Source organism: Apis laboriosa, unplaced genomic scaffold (assembly GCF_014066325.1).
Source record: "Apis laboriosa isolate Shangri-la unplaced genomic scaffold, ASM1406632v1 scaffold5_cov152, whole genome shotgun sequence".
NCBI lineage: Eukaryota > Metazoa > Arthropoda > Insecta > Hymenoptera > Apidae > Apis > Apis laboriosa.
Window position 1 is genome coordinate 4,932,681 of NW_025223857.1, and position 23,692 is coordinate 4,956,372.

The window sequence follows — 23,692 nt, forward strand, 5'->3', positions numbered from 1 at the left end:
TCAGCCTGAAACGCTGTCTCCACGATTACGAACCTACCATCCGCTTCTAATTTCGCTTTTAAGATCTCGATGGTGTTTGCAGGTTCACCCGGTTGGTTTCAAAGAGACAACGGAGATGCGTTGTTTTCGACTTGGTTTGTCTTTGTCTTCGTTTCTCGTTAATCGGGAGAAAACGTTGCAGGTTTGCCGAATTTCGAAGGTCGAGAAGTTGCTTTCAAGTTGCTTGAAATTTGCATGGTTTCATTGCTTGTTAAGTTTGGAAGGGGTGAATTCGTGGAGAATCGTGCTTGGTGGAAATATTTGGGCTTATACTAATGAAATATCGTTGCGCGATTGGGGGTAGTTTGCGGGATGGATGATGATGGAGAATTTTTTATGAATGTTTGAGGTATAATGAATTTTTTTATGGGTGATTTCGGAGGATGGTTTGCGAATTACGAGAAAGATAATAATAGAAAAATTTTGTAGATGATGTAAAGGATATTTATCATGTATAAATGTGGCATAGATTATGTAAGGTTGTTGCGTGATCGGGGGTGGTTTACGAATTCATCACGGTTTCATTTATTTCATGATTCTCTTCTAGATTCTTTAATAATATTAAACGATCGATAAACGAGAGTAAGTAAAAGTAGTAAGATTGATAAGAGAGTAGTAAGATTGATTTTATTATATCTTTAATCCTTATTCATTTTTTGAGTCAATTGTTGGGATGAATATAAAAATACCTATTCCTTATTTGAGAATATTTGATTGAAATTTCATTTCCCTATTTTCGATTTAAAAAAATTGAATCGAAAAAAAAAGATCAACGAAGTAAAATGATCCACATAAATTGTTAATAATAATTTTCGACAAGATTTCTCTCCCAAACATTCCAAAAACAACTTCCAAAAATTTACCATTCAAATTTCATTCGCAAAACTGCGCAACAATTCCACTGGAAGTTTGCAAAGTATCATTAAATCCTCAACGGATTCCTTTTCGTCCGTCATGTAGCTCGAGCTCAACTAGTTCAGAGGTAAATGTTGTACATTATAATGATATAAACCTGGCTAGTGGGATAGCCAAAAGCAAGCACGGAAACCGCAATATTTCCTCAAGCATCCGGTTAGCTGATCCAACAATATGGATATCATCAAAGATAAAGAGAACAAATTGTTATAATATCGTCGATCAAATTTTTTGAATGGTGATACAATCTTGACGAAACGATCTTCTTGCTCTATTATATATCGAAGAAAAGAAGGGAAGAAACAATGTTGCCATCGGTTACCCGATATCTCGTACGAAAGCTCGTCGACTTGTCCCCGATATTTTCGTTGGAAATTCGAAACGAAGCCTCGTGACACGGCTGTGTATCGGGGAACGTTGGCTTCGAATGACAGACAGCGTAAGCCGAAAGGAAAGTTTCGGAGAGACGGGAGAGACAATCTCGAAGACCGAATTTTCTGACGTTTAATATTCGAAACGATCCATTCTTGACCGATGATCTAATGCAAAATTTATTTTAAGATGTGATCCTTTATTTCACGAGCCTGTAATTTAAATATTCTATCGATTTTCCATATTTTTTTTTCTTTAAAATTGTAATTAAAAAATTAAACCATGATCTGGTAAAAATCATAATTTATAAGAGAATTAATTTTATCTGATTGCTATTTAATTTTTTTAGAAACTTTTAAAATGAAGTTGATCCATTTTTTTCTTCTATGCGAAATATAATAGGAAAATAATATTTATACGGAATGTTGAGCAAATGAAAGAAGAATGGTCTCAATGAAGAGGCAAGAATGGAATCAACCAAAAATCAAATTCAAGAAAAAAAAAGGAAATTCAAATGAGAATCGCATCACATTATTATCAATATCCAATTACTCTGCCAATTACTCTTCATCGACAAACAATCCTCTTCGAACAAAGAATCCCTTTAATACTTGCAAAGCTCACAAACCAGTTGGCAAACATGAGTAACACCCATTCTATCAACACGAGTGTTGAAACTATTGACAGACGCAAGTCACGTATGGTGTGTTTCCCGTCAGTTCTCAATGAACGTTTTCACAGAGAGAGAGAGAGAGAGAGAGAGAGAGAGAGAGAGAGAGAGAGAGAGAGATACCGCGACAAATAGAGAATAAGGGCGAGAAGGTCTAATTTTAAGCGAGAGAAAACATGCACAGAGATCCTCCTGTAAACGAATGAGAACAAGATCCGCGTATTCGTAGCGGCGAATGGTTGGATTCGAGCCTAACAGCCCGTTGACCTTTCAGCACCTGTTGATTGTCGTTTATCAACGATTTGCATGCGCAGATTTGCCGGGATCACCTGACTGCTCGGCGAAACGAAAGGATTGTCCTCGAGGGGCGCGTTGATCGACGTAGCAATCCCTCGAGAATCGTGATGCATCGTTGTCCCGTGGCGTAGCGCCGCTCGAATTTATTGATTTTCGATTCGCGGCCACCACTTCCCGTCTCATCCCTTTGTCTCAGTTTTTGCGTTTCCCTGTTTCGCTCTTTGCATGCTGCGAACGACGAATTGAATTTTTCCGTAATTCGGGATGTAATTAAAACGAAAATTTTAAGAAGAGATTAAAATAAGACAAATTCATGAAAAAATTATTGTCAAATAATTTCAATTGAGGTGAGGGAGTTCGAATTATTATTTGTATTTCGAACGATGGCTTTGGCGATAGTCTTAAAAATTTGATTAGTGTAGAATAATGTTTGAGCGAATATTGGAAGATATTATGATCTAAACTATGGTTTTGAATTGCATATAACTGGGTTAACTGGCGAGAGATGTTAACTGGCGACAAGTGTTCATCGTTTGACTAACGAATGGGGGGATAACAATAGAACGAAGAGAGAAGTTGAGGACGATTAATAGATTCGTTCGGTTGGATACGGAGGGAGATTAATCTCTTTCCTTTGAACGATGGTCCCAATGGTACGGAATTCACTCATGCGATGATGATTTCTCAATGATAAAGATGGATCGGTACAAAGATTAGTTCTATTTTTTTCCTTTGAGATCTGGATTTTAATTATATTTTAAAAAGAATATTTCATTTCGTGTATCGAAATTCGGAAGCCGACAAAGTTTTTAAATTACTCGATCGAAATTATTCTCGAAATTATTCGAGAAGTTTGATATTAATTATCGAAAGCAATAAAATCGTAAAGATGTCTGCTCGAATATTTCAATCGCGTAATTAGAATGATCGTAAAATCATATGCAAATAGAGAAAAAATTTATTTTTTGTGGAGAAGATTGATAAATTGTGGATTTACTGAATTATTTCAAACTCTAGACAAGTGACAAACGCGATTCCTGGGACATAATACACATTTCCAGAAAAAAATGTAGATCAAATCGTGCATCCATTCATAATTTTTACTCTATCTTAAATATTATGCTAAATTTGAGTCCTTATATCTCGATTGAGATACTGGGATGAATCGAAAAGTAATTTCAATGGCATAATTTTCTCTATCTTTTGAATGAATTTCATAAAATTTTAATTTCTTCTCAACAAAAAGTTAAAGTTTTATATTTAATATAAATATTGTATGTACAAATTTAAATTTATTTAATTTCATATTGAAGCAGCATGCAATTAGTTCGCTTATATTAAATTTGATGTTCAATAATTAAATTAAAAAAAATTAAAAAAATTATCTTATGATTTTATCTTTCTGACAAAGGCAGGGATAATTAACGAATAAATTGTTCCCTTTGTTTATCATCGTTTTATGTTTTTACGGACATCAACGCAATAAACTGCAACTGTTTGTACCATTTGGTGGTACAAAACAGTAGAGTGGCAAAGGCTTGAAGCATTCTACGCGATGATACTAAACCAGTATCGTGCCACAAATTGACCGTAAAATGCAGAACACACTCCCAGTGCCAAGAGTTGAATCCAACCGCAAAAAGAGTTGAAATACTCGTCTTCCATCATCGGTCCAACCTTGCTACAATCTCTTCCACAACCGTCGTAATTCGTTTTATCGATACAAACCAGAAACCAGGTAGCTGCGGGATTTCTGGATCCCATAAACGAATTACCTCGTAAAACATAAGAGTCGATGTAAAAAACATTATCAACGATATTTCCCAGACTTTACGACGGTTGTTTCATCGCAACAACCCTTTTGCTCTCCAATGAAATCTGTTTTTTTAGTTTGCTAGATCGAGGGAAAATTCTTTTTTCTTTTTTCTTTTTTTTTTCTATTTTATGAATCTTCTTTTTAAATTATTCTTGTATCAACAATTGATATTGATTTTAAACGGTATTAATCTTTGATGATAGAAATAGTAAGAGAGAAAATTATAACGAGAATATTGTGCGTTACAATAAATTGATTCTTCTGTTAAAAGTCATATTCATATTGTGTTATCTTTAATAATTGGGAAGATTTATAATAAACGAGAGAGAGATGAGAAATTCAATTATATCAAGAATAGATAGATACAAATATTTTATCTCGTTGATTTATATTCGATAAATTTATAATCGCAGGAATTATTCACAATTCGAGTGCATAATTGCAATTGATTAATTAACAAATTTATTTAGATAATGAAACAGATGTATCATCAGTATATATCTCTGATTCTTTCTCATCGATTCTTTTTTAAAAAGAGCATTGAAAAAAATTTTTGAAGTCGAAAGAAATAAAAAAATATTAAAAGCACAAAGTATTAACGCTCAGAGTGGAGAGTAATCTATTTTTCACTTAAAAAAAAAAAAAAAAAAAAAAAAAAAGAACAAAAGAATTGTCTTTTATTTTGTATAAAACAATAATTCAATTTTACTCCTTTAATATATCCTTTTACACATAATACAGTTTTAAATGTTTAAAAGCGGAAATCTCATCTTCGACGACAAAAAGCTGCAAAAAAGTAATTCCCACTCCGACAATGAACCATTTTTATGCATATTTCACCGCGTTCCGCTCTCTTAAAAGTACACTTTCGATCTTTGCGACGCGCTTAACCTTGACGATGAAATATCGTTTGCAAAACGATTCGCAAAACGCCATTTACCCATTTACCCACAAATTCCCCACCCTCGGAGAAGAATAGAAAAATAACGACAGGGTTAAATTATTTATTCTATCGAGCGGTTGTTCGACATGCCGAGTGATATCGTACAATCGTGAAAGGATACAAGGTTAACCGCGGTTTGAAACCAATTGAAACGAAAAGCACGATACCAGGGAGTCGTGTAAATAAATGCAACTTATCTATGCTTCCCCATGCATTTTTGTATCGCAGCATTAAATAAACCCACATCAAAGTGTGTCAAAGTGGCATCTCATCGACGCGGGAATAAGATGTCGAGATGATTTATTGGTATCGTGGTTACGCGTAATAAATTTAACATTTTTTTTCATCCTTTTTCCATTTTTTTTCTCTTTTCTTTTTCCTTTTCCCCCAACGTTTAAAATGTTTGACGAAAATTTTGTAACTTTGATGCGAAAGATTAAATATAATTTTAATCTTTTCAATTAAAATTTCTAACTTTATTTGTCATGATTGAACTTTCCAATTTTTATATTTATATTTTGAAACCATTATCGTATTTGTATTGTATTTGTATTTGAAATTTTATTCTTCTAATTTCTTGGAAAATCGTAAAGAAGCATTTCTGAAATTTGAAAACTCTTAAGATCTAGTCAAGAGATTTAATTTCGATGGAAAATTATCTTCTTCACGAATAATCGATTAAGGAATTTTCTGTCAACAGTTGTTCATGATCGATAACTGCGCGGACGATTGGCGGATCGCGATGACCTGGCAGAGGATCGCGCAGATTTCGCTCGAGTTGTTAATCTGTGCGATCCACCCTATCCCAGGGGAGTACTACTTCCTGTGGACGACCAAGCTGGCGAACAAGGGCGGTGACTTCGGCTCGACGTGGGTGCCGTACGACGTCACCCTCTCGCTGCCGATGTTCTTCAGACTCTACCTCATCTGTCGCGTTATGCTGCTCCACTCGAAGCTGTTCACCGACGCGTCGTCGCGCAGCATAGGGGCCTTGAATCGTATTAACTTCAACACCAGATTCGTCCTTAAGACACTGATGACCATCTGCCCGGGCACCGTGTTGCTAGTCTTCATGGTCTCGTTATGGATCATCGCCTCGTGGACGTTACGCCAGTGCGAGAGGTAAGAAATACCTCGATTTACGAAATTAATAAATATTTATGATCAATTTCTACAAAGATTATTATTTTTGCGAATTTTAATGCAATATAAATGACAAAGTATTTTAAACTCGTTAAGTTAAATAATTGGCTTAATAGATATTGAAATGGTAAATTAGTCAAAGAAGAATGACTTTAAATTGTTAATTATGGAACATAAAAAAAGATTTATAGTAAATGAAACAAGTTAATTAATATTGAAAAAAAATCAACATTCCAATATGAATTAAATAAATTCAATAGAACATCTATATCAAATATTTACATAACTTGTTAATAAATAATTTATAATACTCTAAAACTCTAAAACTCTTTACAAAACATTTCTCAAAATGAATTCCAAATATTCAATGAAATAACAAACAAAAGAACCGAATCGAATCATTTTAATCGTTGAAATTAATCCACCAAATAACATAATTAATCATCAAACACGTTGATAAACATTCATCGATGAATTGGCGATACCTGGAAAAGTTATAAGACAAAGCATTTTAACTACACTACGTTAACCATTAATCCATTAAACGAGAGTCAATAACAAGTGCACGAGTTAATTAATTAATAAACAGATCCACTGCACAGTTCAACCATCTATAAATAATGCACGAACATCCCTCGATCTCGTGCGATAAACACGGGGGAAACACGTAGATCCTTGTGGCGAGATCAATGTTCGAAGAGCCGAAGAGAATGGAACGTGGGGGCGGTTGTTAAAACGACAATGAAGGATTTACTGCGGGCGTCGAGATTGCCGGCCCTCCTATAATTAAATTCTCTTGTAAATAGCGGAGCCGATTTAGGGAATCGTAAAGGCCATCGAAACGATCAATCTTCGGGGCCAATATAAGATTCCCGGCCCATCTTTCGCGCGGCCAAGCGCGAAGCCTGCACATTTTTCCCTTTTTCTCCCTCCTTTGCTCCCGACAAAAGCTCTCGTCCGTCTCTCCCTCTTTTTCTCCCTCGCCGATGAATAGACCCCTTCCGCTCCTCCGCCATTAAATAAGATCACCATTCTTTTCTCTTTCTCTCTCTATCTCGGTGTCCATGCGTTAGACGAAAAGAAGGAGTAGGTTTTGCCCACGTATGTATTGTCGAAGCTCTTTTCGAAGTCCACGCCATAAGAGAGAGAGAGAGAGAGAGAGAGAGAGAGAGAGAGAGAGAGAGAGAGAGAGAGAGAGAGAGAGAGACTCTTCCTAATTATCCTTTAGATTAGGATATTTTGAGGATTTATAGCAGTGTGTAAGAGGAAAATTTGTGTGATCGAGAAACTTATCAACAAGTTAAGTTAGATTGGGTTAAAATCTGTTGGAAAAGTCAATTATGAATTTGATTTGTTTAAAGCGAGAATTATATTGAATAAAACTTTCTATTTAAGTTAAATTGAATTTTTCTTAAAAAAAACAATTGAAATTGGAAAATGTTATGATCCCAAGGAAATACGATAGATTATGTATATTTATATTTATTAAGTTTTTCTTAGAAGAGAAATTAAACAACATTTTCTAACCATCGCTATCATTCGACTACTTATTCCTTCATTTCCGCTTGTTCCGTTTCCCCAAAGCCCCAGTTTCTCTCGAAATTAGAATTTTAGACACGAGTTCGAACGTGCGCTCTCTCGAGGGAAAGGAATGCTTCCCTCGAGAGCAAGCGATTCGCGTGTGAAGAGAACTCAATCGGAAACTCCCGGCACCTCCTTATTTCCGTGCATGGAGAATAGCGATATATTCGCATTCGTATTTTATCAAGAACGATTTGTAAAATTTCCAAGAACATCGGAGGAAGACACGAACGATTAGATTCGAAATTGATATTCAAATTTTTCAAAATTAAATTATTATTTGATTTCTGTGAAACAAATAAAAGGAATTTTTCTTTGAAATTTCCTTAAAATTATGATAATTAGATATCGTTCTCACTATTTTCGCACATTAAAGATAGAGGGATTGGAACGATTACAATTCTTCAAACGGAAGGTAGATTTTCGAATCTCAAACTACAATATTATCATTTCTTTCCCAGGGTAATCCTTCGTTTCCTCCACCTCGTTTTACGGTATCAACTGTCTTATCTTTACCACCTTTAACGCCCTTCTGCTTTTAACGATGTGAGACGTTACGGCCAATAGCCCACCACCTCTGATTCACCTTTTTCAAGCCTTCGAGGATTATCCCTTTATTTTTTTTTAAGCCGCTAGATTACACGCCTTTATCGTCGTGTTTTTATGGATGATTCTTGACTTTCTCAAATGATATATTATTCCTCGAATAATTTTTATTTTATGAACGAGGTGGCAAGGGGATTTAATATTGTTGGGGGCATTTGATAGCGATATGAAACCGTTAATGCCGAGATATACAAGCAAAAAAGAAATAAAAGGAGTTATCAAAAGTGTCTTTTTCCCTCGAGATTGAAAAAAAAGGAAAAGAAACGTGATAAGATTTAATATTCTGGTATGAAGATTAATGCCAATCAAAAATGTGATTAAGAAAGATTGATTCGTACTCATTTGCATTACAATTCGTTTCACAATTTACAATTGCATTTTATCTTAATAGAGATTCGATTCACGTCCTTAACTTTTTTTGGTAGAAAGTTTCAGAAAGAAGTTTCAACCGTTCAAATTCATTTCCTTTCTCGATTTATCGAGAAGGAAAACTTGGGTCATTTTCGAAAATTCCGACCAGAGTTCCGCCATTTTTCGTGCGATCGTTTCAATTATTTCGAGAGGAAACCGCACTTTCAGCGGAAACACCGCGCGACGTAACTGAATTACAAGCCTTAATACCGACAGCTAATTGAAAAAGGTTGCGCCAATTGATAAAACGAAACGGCCGGAATTACTTTTAATGGCGTTTAAACTCGTTACGTCGAGTAATCTGAAAAAATCGTGGCAGCGAGAATTTGAAAAATTGGAGAAGAAAGAAAAGACATTTGATCCGTTAAACGGAACGGATAGGCTATTACACAGATTGAAAATATATTAGGCTATTGCACATAAAATATCTGTAAGTAAGATAAAATTCAATTGCGAAAATGTGATACGATCGGAACGTTCTCCCTAAACAGATTGAAATTATTAAACTCGACGTTAATTGAATCTTTATTGATTAAATCTTGATTAAGTTTATCCGCATTTCATAAAGACGAACTTAATAATATGATAACTTAATATGATAACACAATTTAATAAAAGCACAATATCTTCTTGTAAACTTTTCCTCCAGCTTTCTACCGTACATAATTATTATTTACTCCTAACAGTAAAAAAACCTGCTTTTATTATTCTCCAATGAAAATGATCCAACGAACAAATTAACGACGATGTACGATAGGACGAACGAACGAAAGGACGAAATTAAAATGCAACGAACTGTGATATATCAAACAGAATCGAGGTATCGAATATCGAGGGCCCGGGAGAATTCGATTCGGACAAAATCAACAGGATCGAGGTTTCTGACGAACTGTAAAAGAGATCTCTCGCCCTAAAAGGAACCTCCTGTAACACTATCAGTACTATGGCGGCTCGATTTAACGAGCAGGATTATTAGTCTGCGCGAGTGTTATTTCAATGTTTCGGCTGGTTTAACGATTTCCGATAATGAATTTCGCGGGCCAGACGTGAAAGAAAGAGTTATTATTCCACGCATTTATTACGAATCCAACGGAATTCAAAGTGAGACAACAACTCGTGGACTCGTTATCGACTTTGCAAATATTCTGTGTGCAAGTTGTGATGTGATTTTGTGCGATCATTTTTTAATCGAAATTTTTGCTCTTGTGATGCAAATTAAACATTGTCTGGATGTAGTTGGATTAAACAATTAACTTGGATTAATTTTATCAATCATTATTCACCGTGTACGAAAATATCGAGGGTATTGATGTTTCTACGAATTATTTAAATGTATCTTGAAATGTGTACAACAAGACAATAAGAGAATATTGCAGAGAGGTTTACAATTTATCAAGCAACTGGAAGAAAGAGATGTAAGAGAAAGTAGATTAAGACCATCTGTGGTCAGACGCTCCTCGCAGTTGTTCTCTTGAGAGACTTTAATAATTATTTTCACGGCTATTATGTTTCTCCTTGTATACAATCTACATTAATTCAACACTTTACACAAGTTGAAAAATATGTTTTTAAAACATCAACTGTCCGTCCATTAACAAAACTTAAAAAATTATTCAAATTCGTTTACTTCTTGTTTAATGAATGAGTTCCAGGACAAATAATTTTCGTTTCTCAGTAAAATTCAAATAAATTGTCATTTAATTATCTTGTCCAAATAAATTCTTATTTAAAGAATTATTAAACGAGTTTTCTCAAAGATTCTTTAATCAAACGCAGGAAGTATTCTGCTCACACTCGGTTAATTACTTTTTAATAAAATCTTGTTAAGAAATTTATAGGCTTACCTATATCTCGATAATAGCCTGTTGGATATCAACTAATATTTTATCCTGTTTTCCGTTGTGCGACGGCAGGTTTCACGACGAGGAGCACGCGAATCTCCTTAATGCTATGTGGCTCATTGCTATCACGTTTCTGAGCGTCGGTTTCGGTGACATCGTGCCCAACACGTATTGCGGTCGAGGTATAGCCGTTTCCACTGGAATAATGGTAAGGTTAAGATGCAACGTTTAATACAGAAATTCTCGCCTGACTTGCATGCACCTTTCGTATTCCTTGGATACGTTCGAAAAGAAAATATTTATTATACATTTTTGTTCCCAAAATCTTTCGCCATTTTATTTTTGAACAATGAAATTAATACGTAGAAATTTTCACTCGATCATTGAGAATATAAATCTTACATCATCGAAAATTCGGAATATTTGGATATCCTGATAATTTTTTGACGTTTCACGATTTTTTGTGTAAATTTGTATTCCTTTGCCAATTTTACCGTATATCGAAAATATCGATATTATTTTTACAAAAACTCGATCCTTCGAATTTAATAGAATTAAAATTTAATTTTGAATCTTTCATGACAATTATGATAGGAAGATAAATCAGTAAATCCTTTCTCCAAATAGATCCGATAGAAAATTCAGTAGGTTTCGACGATACAGAGGGAAAACACGGTATTATTGATCCCAGCATCGCGCCAAGTGTAGTTACGATGCATTCGAAACGACACTTCGTGACAATAAACGCGACACCGGGTCTAATCTCTCCATTGGGAATGCGACTGGTTCCTTATTGTTACTGCACTCCGTGTCCAATACTAATTCACCTATTTCGAAGCCTCGTAACCTGCGAATCGTTAATCAATTTGATCGTTATGGTCAATTTTCCATGAAATTTCCTGTGACAAACGTATCCGTCCGCCAGATAATCCAGAAATGCTTGCATTTATCGCTTTGATTCTCGTAATGGATGATTCTTCCGAATTAATCTGGTCCAAAGACAATTATACAGTTAATCTCTATTCATAGAAAGCAGTATAGCGTTTGGAAAATAATTATCACAATTGATTTTATATGAAATTTAGAAATTTTGATTTCTGATCGGTGACTCTTAAGTGGGTGATGATTTTTAATTGACAATTTTTTAACAAGATTTTGCAATTTTTATTCTGTTTACTATGATTACTATGGTTCCAATATTAACACTGATGGATGTAATCCCTTGATTATTTCAAAAAAGGAATTGCGATTTGAAAAAATTGATTCAGAAGAATTATTTTTTATGAGAATCGACTAAACTTCGATTCTATTTCTATTTCATGACTAATCTTATTCGTATCACATCTGCATTCTCCTGATGCCAAGAAAAATATTAGATTAATCTAATAAAAGTTATATAATATCGTCAATCAGATATAATTCCAAACTGTAAAAAAAAAAATAAATTTAATAAAAATAAAAAAATCTTATTCATGTTTTGAATATCTTATTGAGAAAAACAATTTGGCAAAAATTTTTATCAGAGTACAGAGAGATGAAGATCTCCTTTCGTGACGTAAAATAAACTTGGAAAGTAGCTTCGAACGTGAGACACGTGACATCCGATGAGTCGTGAAATTTCATCCACTTACGTGTGTAAAATCTGTTTCACGAAGAGGTTTTCCTTGGCTCGAGAATCAGTCACTTTGGAAACTTTCTATTGGATAAAAAAAAAAATCTATCGAATGTTACTATTGGCTTTAGTTAGCGAATGGTGACGAAATGCCCGAGGGAAAGACTTTAAAACTTATTTTGAACCTTTTTTTGCACCCGATGAAATTCCGCGATGAAAATACGTCGCCAATTCCGAATAATTTTCTGAGAGTAGTTTTTTTTAATATTGAATATATAGCACTATGAAATTGTCCTGAAAGAAAGAATATAAAAAATTAATATATAATATTTGGAAATTAATTACGGTGAAAGAATAAAGGAAATATAATAATTGGAATTTAATTACGGTGAAAGAATAAAGGAATATATTTAGAAGATTTATATTGGCAAATGATGGAGTAGCATGTTAATTTTCTGAAAAAAATTAATTATCGATGTGAAATAATTATTTATATAATTATACAAATATTTCAAATGACAATTTGTGTAATTTAATTATTATTAAAATAATAAATCGAAAAATAATTATTGAAGCTATCCTTCCAATCTATTTGACACATTCTTACATTTAAATGTTATCAAAAATTTTATTTTACAATAATATTAGAAAGAAAAAACAAATATTCTTCTTCGTCCATTCTTCAGATATTTTAATTTTAATATTTTAATTGATTCATAACAATAATAATAATAAAAATCGATAAAATAGTAATTTAAACAAATTTAAAAGAGGAGGAAAAACATGCATATGTATATATTCTGCTTTTCCTTACCTTATCCCCTATTATTTTTCCTTGAATAGAGGGTACGAAGATTTAGTTAAATTAATTTATAATCATTAGGGATGCTAGTTTCGCAATTAAACGTAGAATGAATAGTTTCCAGTTCACAGGTACGTTTGACGGTGTTTTTAGGGCGCCGGATGCACGGCCTTGCTTGTGGCGGTTGTTTCCCGGAAGCTCGAACTCACCAGGGCGGAGAAGCACGTTCACAACTTTATGATGGATACGCAATTAACGAAAAGGGTAAGACGCAATCTGCTCGTACATCTTGCGTGGGATTGTTCTCCTAGACGTTAAATACGTGTCTCGGTGCTTTCTCCAACGTTGAATAATAATCCGGAAACAAGTCAAGAATGTGTTGGCCGTTATTATCGTTGGCAAGATACAATTGATGTTGTGGCTTCTGTGCCATCGAGCTCGTATTTAACGAAGAAATTAACGTTGAAATTTTATTCGTTATTTGATCGTTTATCTTTTATATTAATTATCCATTCGTTCGTTTATTATTTATTCAATTTAAATTTTTCACTCGTTAAATCTAATTTAATTCATTATTAATTATGAATTATATTGTGATTGTTCGAAGATTTGAAAGAATCCTTTCTGGTACAATAAAATATTCTCCAATGACAATTAATTTCATCTTATCTTATCTTCTGTAGATGATGAACAAGCGACTAGAACAAACGACTCTTGACATTTTCTTCATTAACACTGATCTTAATCGAACTAATATCGTCCGTTATGTTTACTCCATCCTTGTGATGGAAAATTTCGAATAAAAAATGAAAGAATAAGAAATAAATTTGACTTACGATAAAACTGATTACCCTGTATATCATCAATACATCAAATTTATTCTTTTTTATCTTCTTATCCCTTATTCGAAATTCAACGCTAGAATACGATTCGTCGACCAACGATACGAATGCCAACAAGAGAGGCTCGTGTTTCCTACTTGGACGCGAAACGAGCAGCTCGCCTAATGTGTCATTGTCATTTCTGTCCATTCTTGATGGTCAGAACATCACGATCGATCGGCACGCCATACGATGTTCCTCGTACAGGAAATCGCATCTTAAAAGGCAAAGACTGCATTCGACCTTGCTTGCCAGCCATTCGAGAAGATAGACGTGAAAAATGAAGAAGAGAAAGAAAAATGACGGAGGTCAGAAACCAGACCTCTTTTTCGAATAACCTGTATGATCGATCCGCTTTTCTTGAATGGAAGAAGAGGACATTTCGCTTCGTCCATGTCAATATAATCGATGGATTGAACGTTTTCGAGTTTTTGGGGGAGATTTTGAGACCTCTACGAGTTAATATCCCGTTTATGAAGTATTCAATTTCGTTGCAATTAAGAAACAGACGTGTGAACGACAGACGTCAGTGTTTGGCTCTGGATCGAAAATTTTACCGCGATCAATGAATTACAACTAACTTGGCAATAAGGATGGTTACGTGTGTTATGTCTGTCAATTCAGCTGAAAGGAAAATTCACGATTTAAACGAAATTCGTGTTCCAAGTATACGTGGAACCATTGTTTTCACGATAATTCGTTCCTAGATTCGCCATTAGTTGAGATAAATAACTTCTTCAAAACGTTCAAACGATTATTGGACGTTCGAAATTGCCAACCTATTTTATCGCGAATTCGAGAAATTGGAATTCTTGTCCAATTAACGGCGAGTGAAATTGGTTGCAGAAAGTGTACAATGTTTTTTTTACGAGCCTCTATTTTTTTAATTTCGACAGAGATAAAATATATCGGCGGCAACTAAAAATTTAATGAATCTTAATTTCATTCGAATTCCATGATCATTTGAAGCTTCGAAATTGTGTGATATACTATGCGAACGATTAAAAGAATTATGATGTATTAGCTCGTTGTAGTTGCATAAGTAGTACAAGTCAATTGTGGTCGAACATTTAATATAGGTTAAAACCAGTAATTCGACCAATGCTAAAATAAAATTAGAATAAGAGTATAAGAATTAAAATCATTTTTTTCTTTTCTATATTAATTTATGAATTATCAAAATATTTTTGTAGCAATAATTTCCATTCCGTTCATCGATATCTATCGATCTTTCGATAAAAATTTCACAATAAGTATTCACATTGATTCAATTAGGCAATAAAATGAAATGAATGATTATCATTTACGAAATTGAATGGAAATTATTTTGAAAAATGAATATATTTCCCATCTATCATAATCTATCAAAATCGAACACCAAGGCATTAAAGTCATACCTATTCGTCAAACACGAGTAACGAGATCTGTTCTGTTCCAGTTGAAGAACGCTGCAGCGAACGTGTTACGCGAGACGTGGCTAATTTACAAGCACACTCGGCTGGTGAAGCGTGTCAATCCGGGACGTGTTCGAACGCATCAGCGGAAATTTCTATTGGCTATATACGCGTAAGTCGATGTACACGCGACATATTTTGATTGACATTCCCTACATAACAGGGAACGATTATAATCCTCGCGTGCACCAACTTTTCAGGCTGAGGAAAGTCAAAATGGATCAGCGAAAATTAATGGACAATGCCAACACCATCACGGATATGGCCAAGGTATCAGCACGCAAGTAACTTAGAATTCAATTAAACTTCCTTGGACCCGCTTTCGTCGATGAATTCTATCGGTTGCCGGTCTATCACCTTTTGTGCCAACAAATCGAACAAACTCTTCCTTTTCACGATCTCTATCCTCCACTGTGAAAAACATGTTGTTTCCCTCGTAACGATACAATCTATTCCAGCTTGTTGTTCGTTAATCCTCCATTCATGCAACTTTTCAATTGTTCGCTATATCGCGAGTCCTGCGAGTGCCTGTTACTGTGATTCTGATCGCTCAACGTCGTTGAACTCGTTTTTCTCTATTGCATAGACTCGTCGCAAAGCCAATATTTTCGATGCTAAACTTAAAAAGAACAAAAGTTATCTTTTCCATAACATTCGATCGATATTGCTTCATAATTTTAAAATCGATTCACGGATAATGCAATATGAAAAGTTCGCTGATGGAAATCATTTCTAAAATTCGCGAGAAATTAATATTCACCTTAGATTAATTAAAAACAAAATATTATCGACGAATCTATTCTCCTGCGATCTTCAACAATACCAAAATCTCAGAATAATCTTACAATCTAAAAACTTAATAATCATTCCCCAAATAAACACAAAACGTAAATCGTATCAAACACAATCTTCATTATCATAGATCTAGCCTCCTGCATTTTCATATTCAATCCATATATATATATATATTTCTATAACTACGACACAAACTTACTCGCTTAATCGTTCCCCGAACAGACGCAGAACACGGTGTACGAGATCGTGTCAGACATGAGCACGCGTCAGGACGCACTGGAGGAACGTCTGGGGGGCATGGAGGATCGGCTGATGAACTTGGAAGAGAAACTGACCGGGCTGCAGGCTCAGCTCGAGCTGCTGCCCGAGGAGTTGACCAGGTGTCTGGCCCAACACGCCGAGCGTATGGAGCAGAGGCGGAACTTCCTTCACCCCGACACCGCTGTCGCGATGTCGTCGACGGGCGGCGGAGGCGGCGGCGGCGGCGGTGGTGGTGGCGGTGCATCAACCGGGAACAGCCTGACGATGGGCATCTCCGTTTCCGCCCATCACCCTCTGGCCAATCTGTCGAACTCGCTGCCACACTCGAGGAGCGTGCCAAGCGCGCCCAGCACCACGTCCCTTCACCCTTGGCCGGCCAATTCGATCCTGCCGCCAGTCTCGAGTCGTACGCCACACTTGGTGCCCGAAACCGGAAGGCATCACAGTCTGGCACATTCCACGGTGGCCACGACCACGACCTCGCAGTCGGCCACCAGGCTCACCTCGCAATCTGGAATGGGAGGGCTGGGCAACAGTCAGGGGTCGGACACGTCTCCACACAGCTGAGTCTCGTCTTTGCAGCCGCAGCACTCGTATTAAAAAGGGACACGGGACACGTGAACGGTCGTGTCTTTGTGTCCTGAACGACGCTCGCGTACCATCGAGTCCCTTTCGCCGCGATAATTGGTTCTCTAAGTTCTCTCTTTTTGTCTTTCTCTTTCTATATCTCTATCTTTATTTCTGTTTCATTTTCTTTCTCCGTATCAGTGAATCTCTGTCTATCTCTGTCCGATAAACGATAAACTCTCTCGGGGATAGGAAGCTTCTTCGGGTTCATATTCGGGTTCACACCGAATTCGTTGACCAGTGTTCGCGAACTAGTTTAGGTCTCGCATCCGGTTGATGGTAGTTTTAAGGTCGGCCTGGCTGTGATGGTTACGACGTGCATAATTGTTAAATATCTCGTATAATGATATTCATTTTGGTTATCTATTTATAATATGCGCTAAGAGACCTATTTTCGAGAATCCCTTTGTTCAAGTTTCGCGATTTTAACGGCTGATTGTAGCGAGTATAGTATAGACCAGCGGAGAGACCCAGCGGAGAAATTAACGAGTTGTTCCCCAACTCGCAGACTGCCTAAAGCTCAAGAAACGACACCGTGTACGATGTATTAAAACGTTTCGATGTCTGGATCTCTCGTAGCGAATTTAAACAACGATTCTTTTCGAGCGATTTTCACCGAGCCAAATAATCAAGCCTCCCAGCCATCGCCGACCGAATCGACTCGCCTACTTTTATAGCCGCGGATAAAATGAAAGTTTTGCTGTAGCATCAACAACGGGTCCAATCCTCTTCCCGATTGACTGTGTCTTCTTACCGAGTAAAAAAAAAAGAAACAATTAGTAAAAAGGGGAACTCTATGTACACGCGAACAATATATTCAAACACTTATACATACACGCAAACACACACACACACATACATACATAGACACGCACACGTACACATACAGAAGGGAGATCGATCCAATGTTTCCGTGGTGATTAAAAAAAAAAAAAAAAAGAGCGAATACACAATGAACGAACGAGAGGGAGGGACTCACGGACGCGAGCGTCCTCTTCCAAATCGCTGCGAGCTGCTCCCCTGCCCAACTTGCGTGCCTGAAAACTTTTTTCTTAATATTTAAATATATATTCGACACACACACACACACGAACTCCATCTTATCTCTGTATACCTCGTGAATTAAGAAAAAAAAAAAGAAAAAAAAAAAAGAAAAAAAGAGAAAAAATACGAAAGGGAAAAAACAGGTGGAAGAAAGAAGAAGAAAAAAGAAGAAGAAAAGGTATAAGGTGTGTTTTATACGTTACGAGGGAAACGTGCGTGTGGAGAACGTCTCCCCTCGACGAGGACAACAAGAGTGGCTCTTGAGCTGGACGAGCGCACAGAAAAAAAAAAAAAACGTTTTCGAACGCGTTTATAAGGAGATTAAAATATTAATGTTATTAGGAAGAGAGATAATACGCGGCACACTGTGTTCGTTACGCGAATTTTCGTTTCCGCTTCGGATCGCGTGCGAGGGGATGGAAGAGATAGCGTGGAAAATATTTTACGAATATTTTAGAAAACGATATCGACACATTATATCGAATAGATTTTCAAACAACAAATTTTTTTAATCGTACGAGAAATCGTTCCGAACACACACGCTGCTCCACTTATCTCGCTATCTTCTCCTAATCCGCGAACTGATTCTTACTTCGTTTCCTGCTGATAGAGGGAAAAAACATATTTACTATTTTCGGAGCTGTGATTATAATAACGTCGCAAGTTTATTAAGTACAATCACGTGGTGGCGTATCATGGCGTGAAGTTATAATTAATTCATCAACCCTCGTAGAAAATGTATTTATACCCCAAGGGAAAAAACTCTTAAAGAGATATTCTTCATAATGAATTGTTTTATTTCGAGGGAAATATGTTTTCTTGAAATTGGCCATTTATCCCTTCCGATTCACTTCCCTCCCATCCTTATTGTATTATTAATATTAAGTAGATCGCGTATACCATCTCGTGATTGTACCTGGCGATATATAACTTTCTAAAAGACAAGTGAACACGAGAAGGAAAGAGAAAAAAAACTAGGTCGATCAAGTGGATGAAGTTATTCGAGGACAAAGAATTTCACCGCACCCCCCCGAATTACGCTGGACGAGCTTGAGGGGCCATCAACAGAGACCACGAAGCAAACGTCCGGATGGTCTGCATGGAAGGAGAACGCAAAGTGATCTTATCTGCTTTAACGTCCGTAGGTTACATAAGATTATTATATTGTTAGCGTATATCAAGTGTATGGGGTACAAAGGTCGTACCTACGAGAGAGGGAGAAAAAAATTTTTTTTTTTTATAAAACGGTCTACGCACGATGGTGAACACGTGTACGTGTGTATGTGTATGTGTGTGAGTGTGAGCGTACGATGGTCTAATAACCATGGTAAATATTGATTTTATCGAAAATTATTGCCGACGAAAATGATGCAGCTCAAAGGGGATGCGACCCTGTAACTTCGTCTTGTTTCGAAGGGATGTTGTACAGGGAAGTAGTCTTTCTTAAATGAGAGGGAATTTATTTTTCACGATAAAAAAAAGACACGAGAAATATTTGATAAAAAAATTCGACCGTGAAACGATCTTGATCTAACGTAACATCGTACACAAATGAGTTTTTTTTGGTGTAGTTCTCTCTTTTTTTTTTTTTTAAACATTTCTTTTTTTTTTCTTCTTAAACTTTTAAAAACATTGGCGTCAGAAAAATTGTATCAGATGTGTTCAGAAATTTTTCGAAGTGTTCCGGAAAGTATCCAGAAAGTGTTCCATCATCTCTTTTTCGATCGAGAAGAAGATATTAGCAATTTTTCTCGTTAGAGACGAAATAAATTTTTACGAGAAAACGCCAATAATCATGGCGATAAATGTTTTAAAACGTAGATCGAATAACGAAATTAAAATTTTAAATACGTTATTGAAAATTTTTGATTATGGAAATAAATATGTTTCCTTTGAATTGTATTATTTTCGATTCAATATTTTAGAAAATTGATATTTGTAAGATCGTATAATTGGGCTATTCATGCACCCAATGGAAACCATCGCCAGACAGGATTATTTGAACAAAAGTACGACTTGAGAACGAAATTTGTAACGAGACTGAATGAAAAGACACTTGAAACAGGAAGTCGTAAGTTATCTTACAGAAAACCTTCAACATTTCTGTATACTCCATTCCCAAACTTCCGTTTCTCAACCTTTATGCTACGACGTTTTATTATGATTGAACGCATGCATATCCATTCACTGCGAAATTCAATTTAATCCTCGTGCCATTAAAATTTAATGTTCTTCACTGGAAGGATCAACAATGCTATATTTATTATATATATATACGCCATAAGTAACATAAAAAATATAAAATGAAGAATAAAAAATTCTTTTTTCTAAATTAGAAAAAAATGACTACGCAGCATAAAGGATAAAGCACCATAGTGTTCCTTGAAATATTTAAAATTAGAAATACCAAAATATTCTTCAATAATTTATAAAAATTCATAGACAAAAAAATATCCACTTAGCCACTAATTCATTCCTCGGCTAAAATTTCTTATAAAATTGAAGCTCCTGAAACATAATAAAAAAAAAAAAAAAAAAAAAAATGAATTACACGAATATAATAAAGTTAAAAACACCATAGTGTTCCTCGAAATATTTTATATTAAAGTATCTAAATAACCATCACTCCTATAAAACTTATAAAAAAGATCTAATCCTCTTCTCAACTAATGCATACGAGTCATTTAGAGTAAGGATGAACTCAACAAAAATATATTTATAAAAAAAAACAATTTTTCTTTCCCAATAAACTCTTAATTTATATTAAAAAAAAAAAAAAAGACACAACAAAATTTATAATGGATATAGCAACGTAGTGTAAAATAAAAAATTGTTGACAAAACGTTGAATTCACTCTTAATACTTCCCTTAATACTATCCTCGCGCATCCTACATTCTAATTTACCACTTCCTGTTCAAGTGACAATTTTCACCGATACCGAAAGGCGCAGACGCCCTTCTTCGCGTGTATTCATTGCGCGTGACCGTGAAAATTATGCGAGAATCGAACGGAAATTCACGCCATCTCGATCTCCATCGCGGTCAATCCATCGAGGGATGGCCGAATTTCCGATCGCGTGACGTTCGATCAAGTCGGTTAAGTTTGCGAATGCGATCACACCGATATCTCTCGATAACGAAACGCTCGGTAACGGACGCATTGCGTTCGCGAATCGAGTTAATTACGTTAATTAAGGCTAAACGTTGACGTTGAGCACGTGATCGGGGGGTTAAAAAAACGAGGGAAAACATGTTAACGAGCTGCGTCGTCGAAATTAATCGCGTCACGCGATTTGTGGCCGATTCATTTCTTCGATTTTTATCAGCTGTACATTATTATATGTGTAATATACACATGAACATGTATACAGAGGAACGGTAACATCATCGATCGTAGCGATGGAATCGGAATATTTAATACAAAAATATTTAGTATAACAATATAACAGATATAAGAAATTTGTTACTCTTAATCCTCTTACTCTTAAAGCCTTTAAATATATCATACTGATATATTTTCTAAGTCTTGTTTGACAATTTGTACAGTTTCCCTTTAATTAATATAGTTTACGTTTCTCACTCCAGAACATTGATCAAAATTTGTTTCGAGAGAGCGTTATTTCTTCACTACTTTTATTATTGAAAAATTATTCCATCGCTATGTATCGTACGAAGACACGCAGAAACAAGAATATGAATATACCTATAAAAAAAAAAAAATATAAAACACGTGTCGTTATTATTATATTATGAATATTCCGCGACGCATTGTTTCGTAATATATTGTTGATTTCGTGTAATTATCGGCGATGCTATTACGTTATCCGAGGCACTCTGTGTCCAGAGATCCGTTCTATCCAATGTGATCAATCCCGAAGATGTTCATACCTTCGAGAAACGAGTGTGAAAAGGATAAAGGAGAAGAAGACTAAAATAGCGATAAGATCAATCGATTCGCAGGGGGAAAGAATTACAGGATGGAATTTTGAAGATCGAGATTTTTTTGGGGGCGGATCAACGAACTGGAAAGAAAGAAGGAGGAAAGAAAAGGATCATTTGGCTAGTCTTGGCCGTTCCAAGAAGAAGAAGAAGAAGAAAAAAAAAACGCGCACACATTCATTTCACATTCGCATAAAGAACAAAAGATTGTTTGTTAATACGAGGGAGGAAAAGGAAGGCTCGTTTCTCTGCCCTCAGAAGTAATCGAGCATTCATTTCCGCTGAAACATTGGGACCTGGTATGTCTTATCCGTGTCATTGTTTCATTTCGAAAGCGTTGTTTCGCGGCCACTCCGAAACGCGAAACGGGACCAAAGAAACAAAAAAAAAAAAAAAAAAAAAGAAGAAAAAAAAGACACAAAACAAAACATTCTCATTCCCCTTCCGTCTTCTATCCTCTTTTCTGGCCGCCTCCACGAAGAATTTCTCTTTCTTTTTTTCTAACCGATACGTTCCTATCTTCTTCTTAGACCTAAGATCCTATGTTACCTTACGTAATCCTCCACTTCCTTTTTCTCCATTCTTCTATTTTATCCTCTGTTCTCCTATTCATGCCTATCTTTTTTCCTATTTCTGTCTCTCTTTTTCTACTTCTCTGTCGCGGCTCAACGATATTTTCCTGGACACGACGACTCCACACGATATTTTTATATAGATTTCTTAAAAGTGCATTATAGTGCCAGAAAGACCACGCCAAGTTTAAGAGGAAAAAATATATATAAAAACGAAAAAAAATTAAGAATACACATGCAGTCTCAATATTATTGATGCATTAGACAGATAGGAGACCGAGATTCTATTAAGTATTATAATGTATGAAACACGGGCTCTTGTATGGATGGGTGATCATCGAGATCGACGAGACGGCGCATTGGTCATGGGGTACACGTATGAGACAGGTTCAATGGAATGGAATGATCGAAGAATTAATATCGATACTTATTCAAAGATTGAAGATCGAGATACATTACTCCATTCCAAGAAACTTGCGTGAGAATCGAGAATTTTCAATTGAGAATTCTCGAGAGATTGTTTCGCGCTGTGTCGTTCGCTGACAAAATCAAGAGTATCGAATTAAAATTAGACCGGCGAGCATAGGATTGTAAATCGTGAAGTAGCCTCCTACTAGTAGACACATCGAGCAGAGCAGATAAAGAATCGTGAAGACGAGGGTTCAATCCATAGTATCTTTGAAATGATATTCTTTAAACAATGCCGTTTTTTTTTCAAGCTGCCACAGAGAAAAAGGAAGAAAATGTTATTACATGTTGCTTCGTCCAATCATTCGTAATCGTTAACATCCTTTTTTGAAAACTATATTGCACATTACCGAGGAGAATATGGGATACAAGATCCTTCCACGATTTTGTTTCAACGAGAAATACCTCTCCAAAAATCGAACGACCTAACGTCTGAAATATAACAATAATCGAGTTAACAAAAGGATAATAAAGAGGGAACAGAGGAAGGGTACAAAAGAATCAAAGAAATGAATTTCTTGCGAGAAGCAGGTAGACATATCCTCATAACAAAGGTTCGTTTTCGTAAGAAGAGTGGATAGAAAAAAAGAAGAAGAAGAAAAA

The 23,692-nt window shown here is 35.7% G+C and overlaps 1 protein-coding gene across 1 annotated transcript in view; it reads left to right on the plus strand.

Annotated features, from left to right (window-relative positions):
- LOC122717854 (small conductance calcium-activated potassium channel protein) overlaps window positions 1–19,621 on the plus strand; it is a 222,800-nt gene extending 203,179 nt beyond the window's left edge. Inside the window, exons 7-12 of the mRNA XM_043942301.1 lie at window positions 5,753–6,174; window positions 10,707–10,842; window positions 13,202–13,312; window positions 15,368–15,495; window positions 15,584–15,653; window positions 16,401–19,621. Coding sequence (XP_043798236.1) covers window positions 5,753–6,174; window positions 10,707–10,842; window positions 13,202–13,312; window positions 15,368–15,495; window positions 15,584–15,653; window positions 16,401–17,006 — 1,473 coding nt within the window. The 3' untranslated portion in view covers window positions 17,007–19,621. The remainder of the gene's footprint in view (window positions 1–5,752; window positions 6,175–10,706; window positions 10,843–13,201; window positions 13,313–15,367; window positions 15,496–15,583; window positions 15,654–16,400) is intronic.
- The last annotated feature ends 4,071 nt before the right edge of the window (window positions 19,622–23,692 follow it).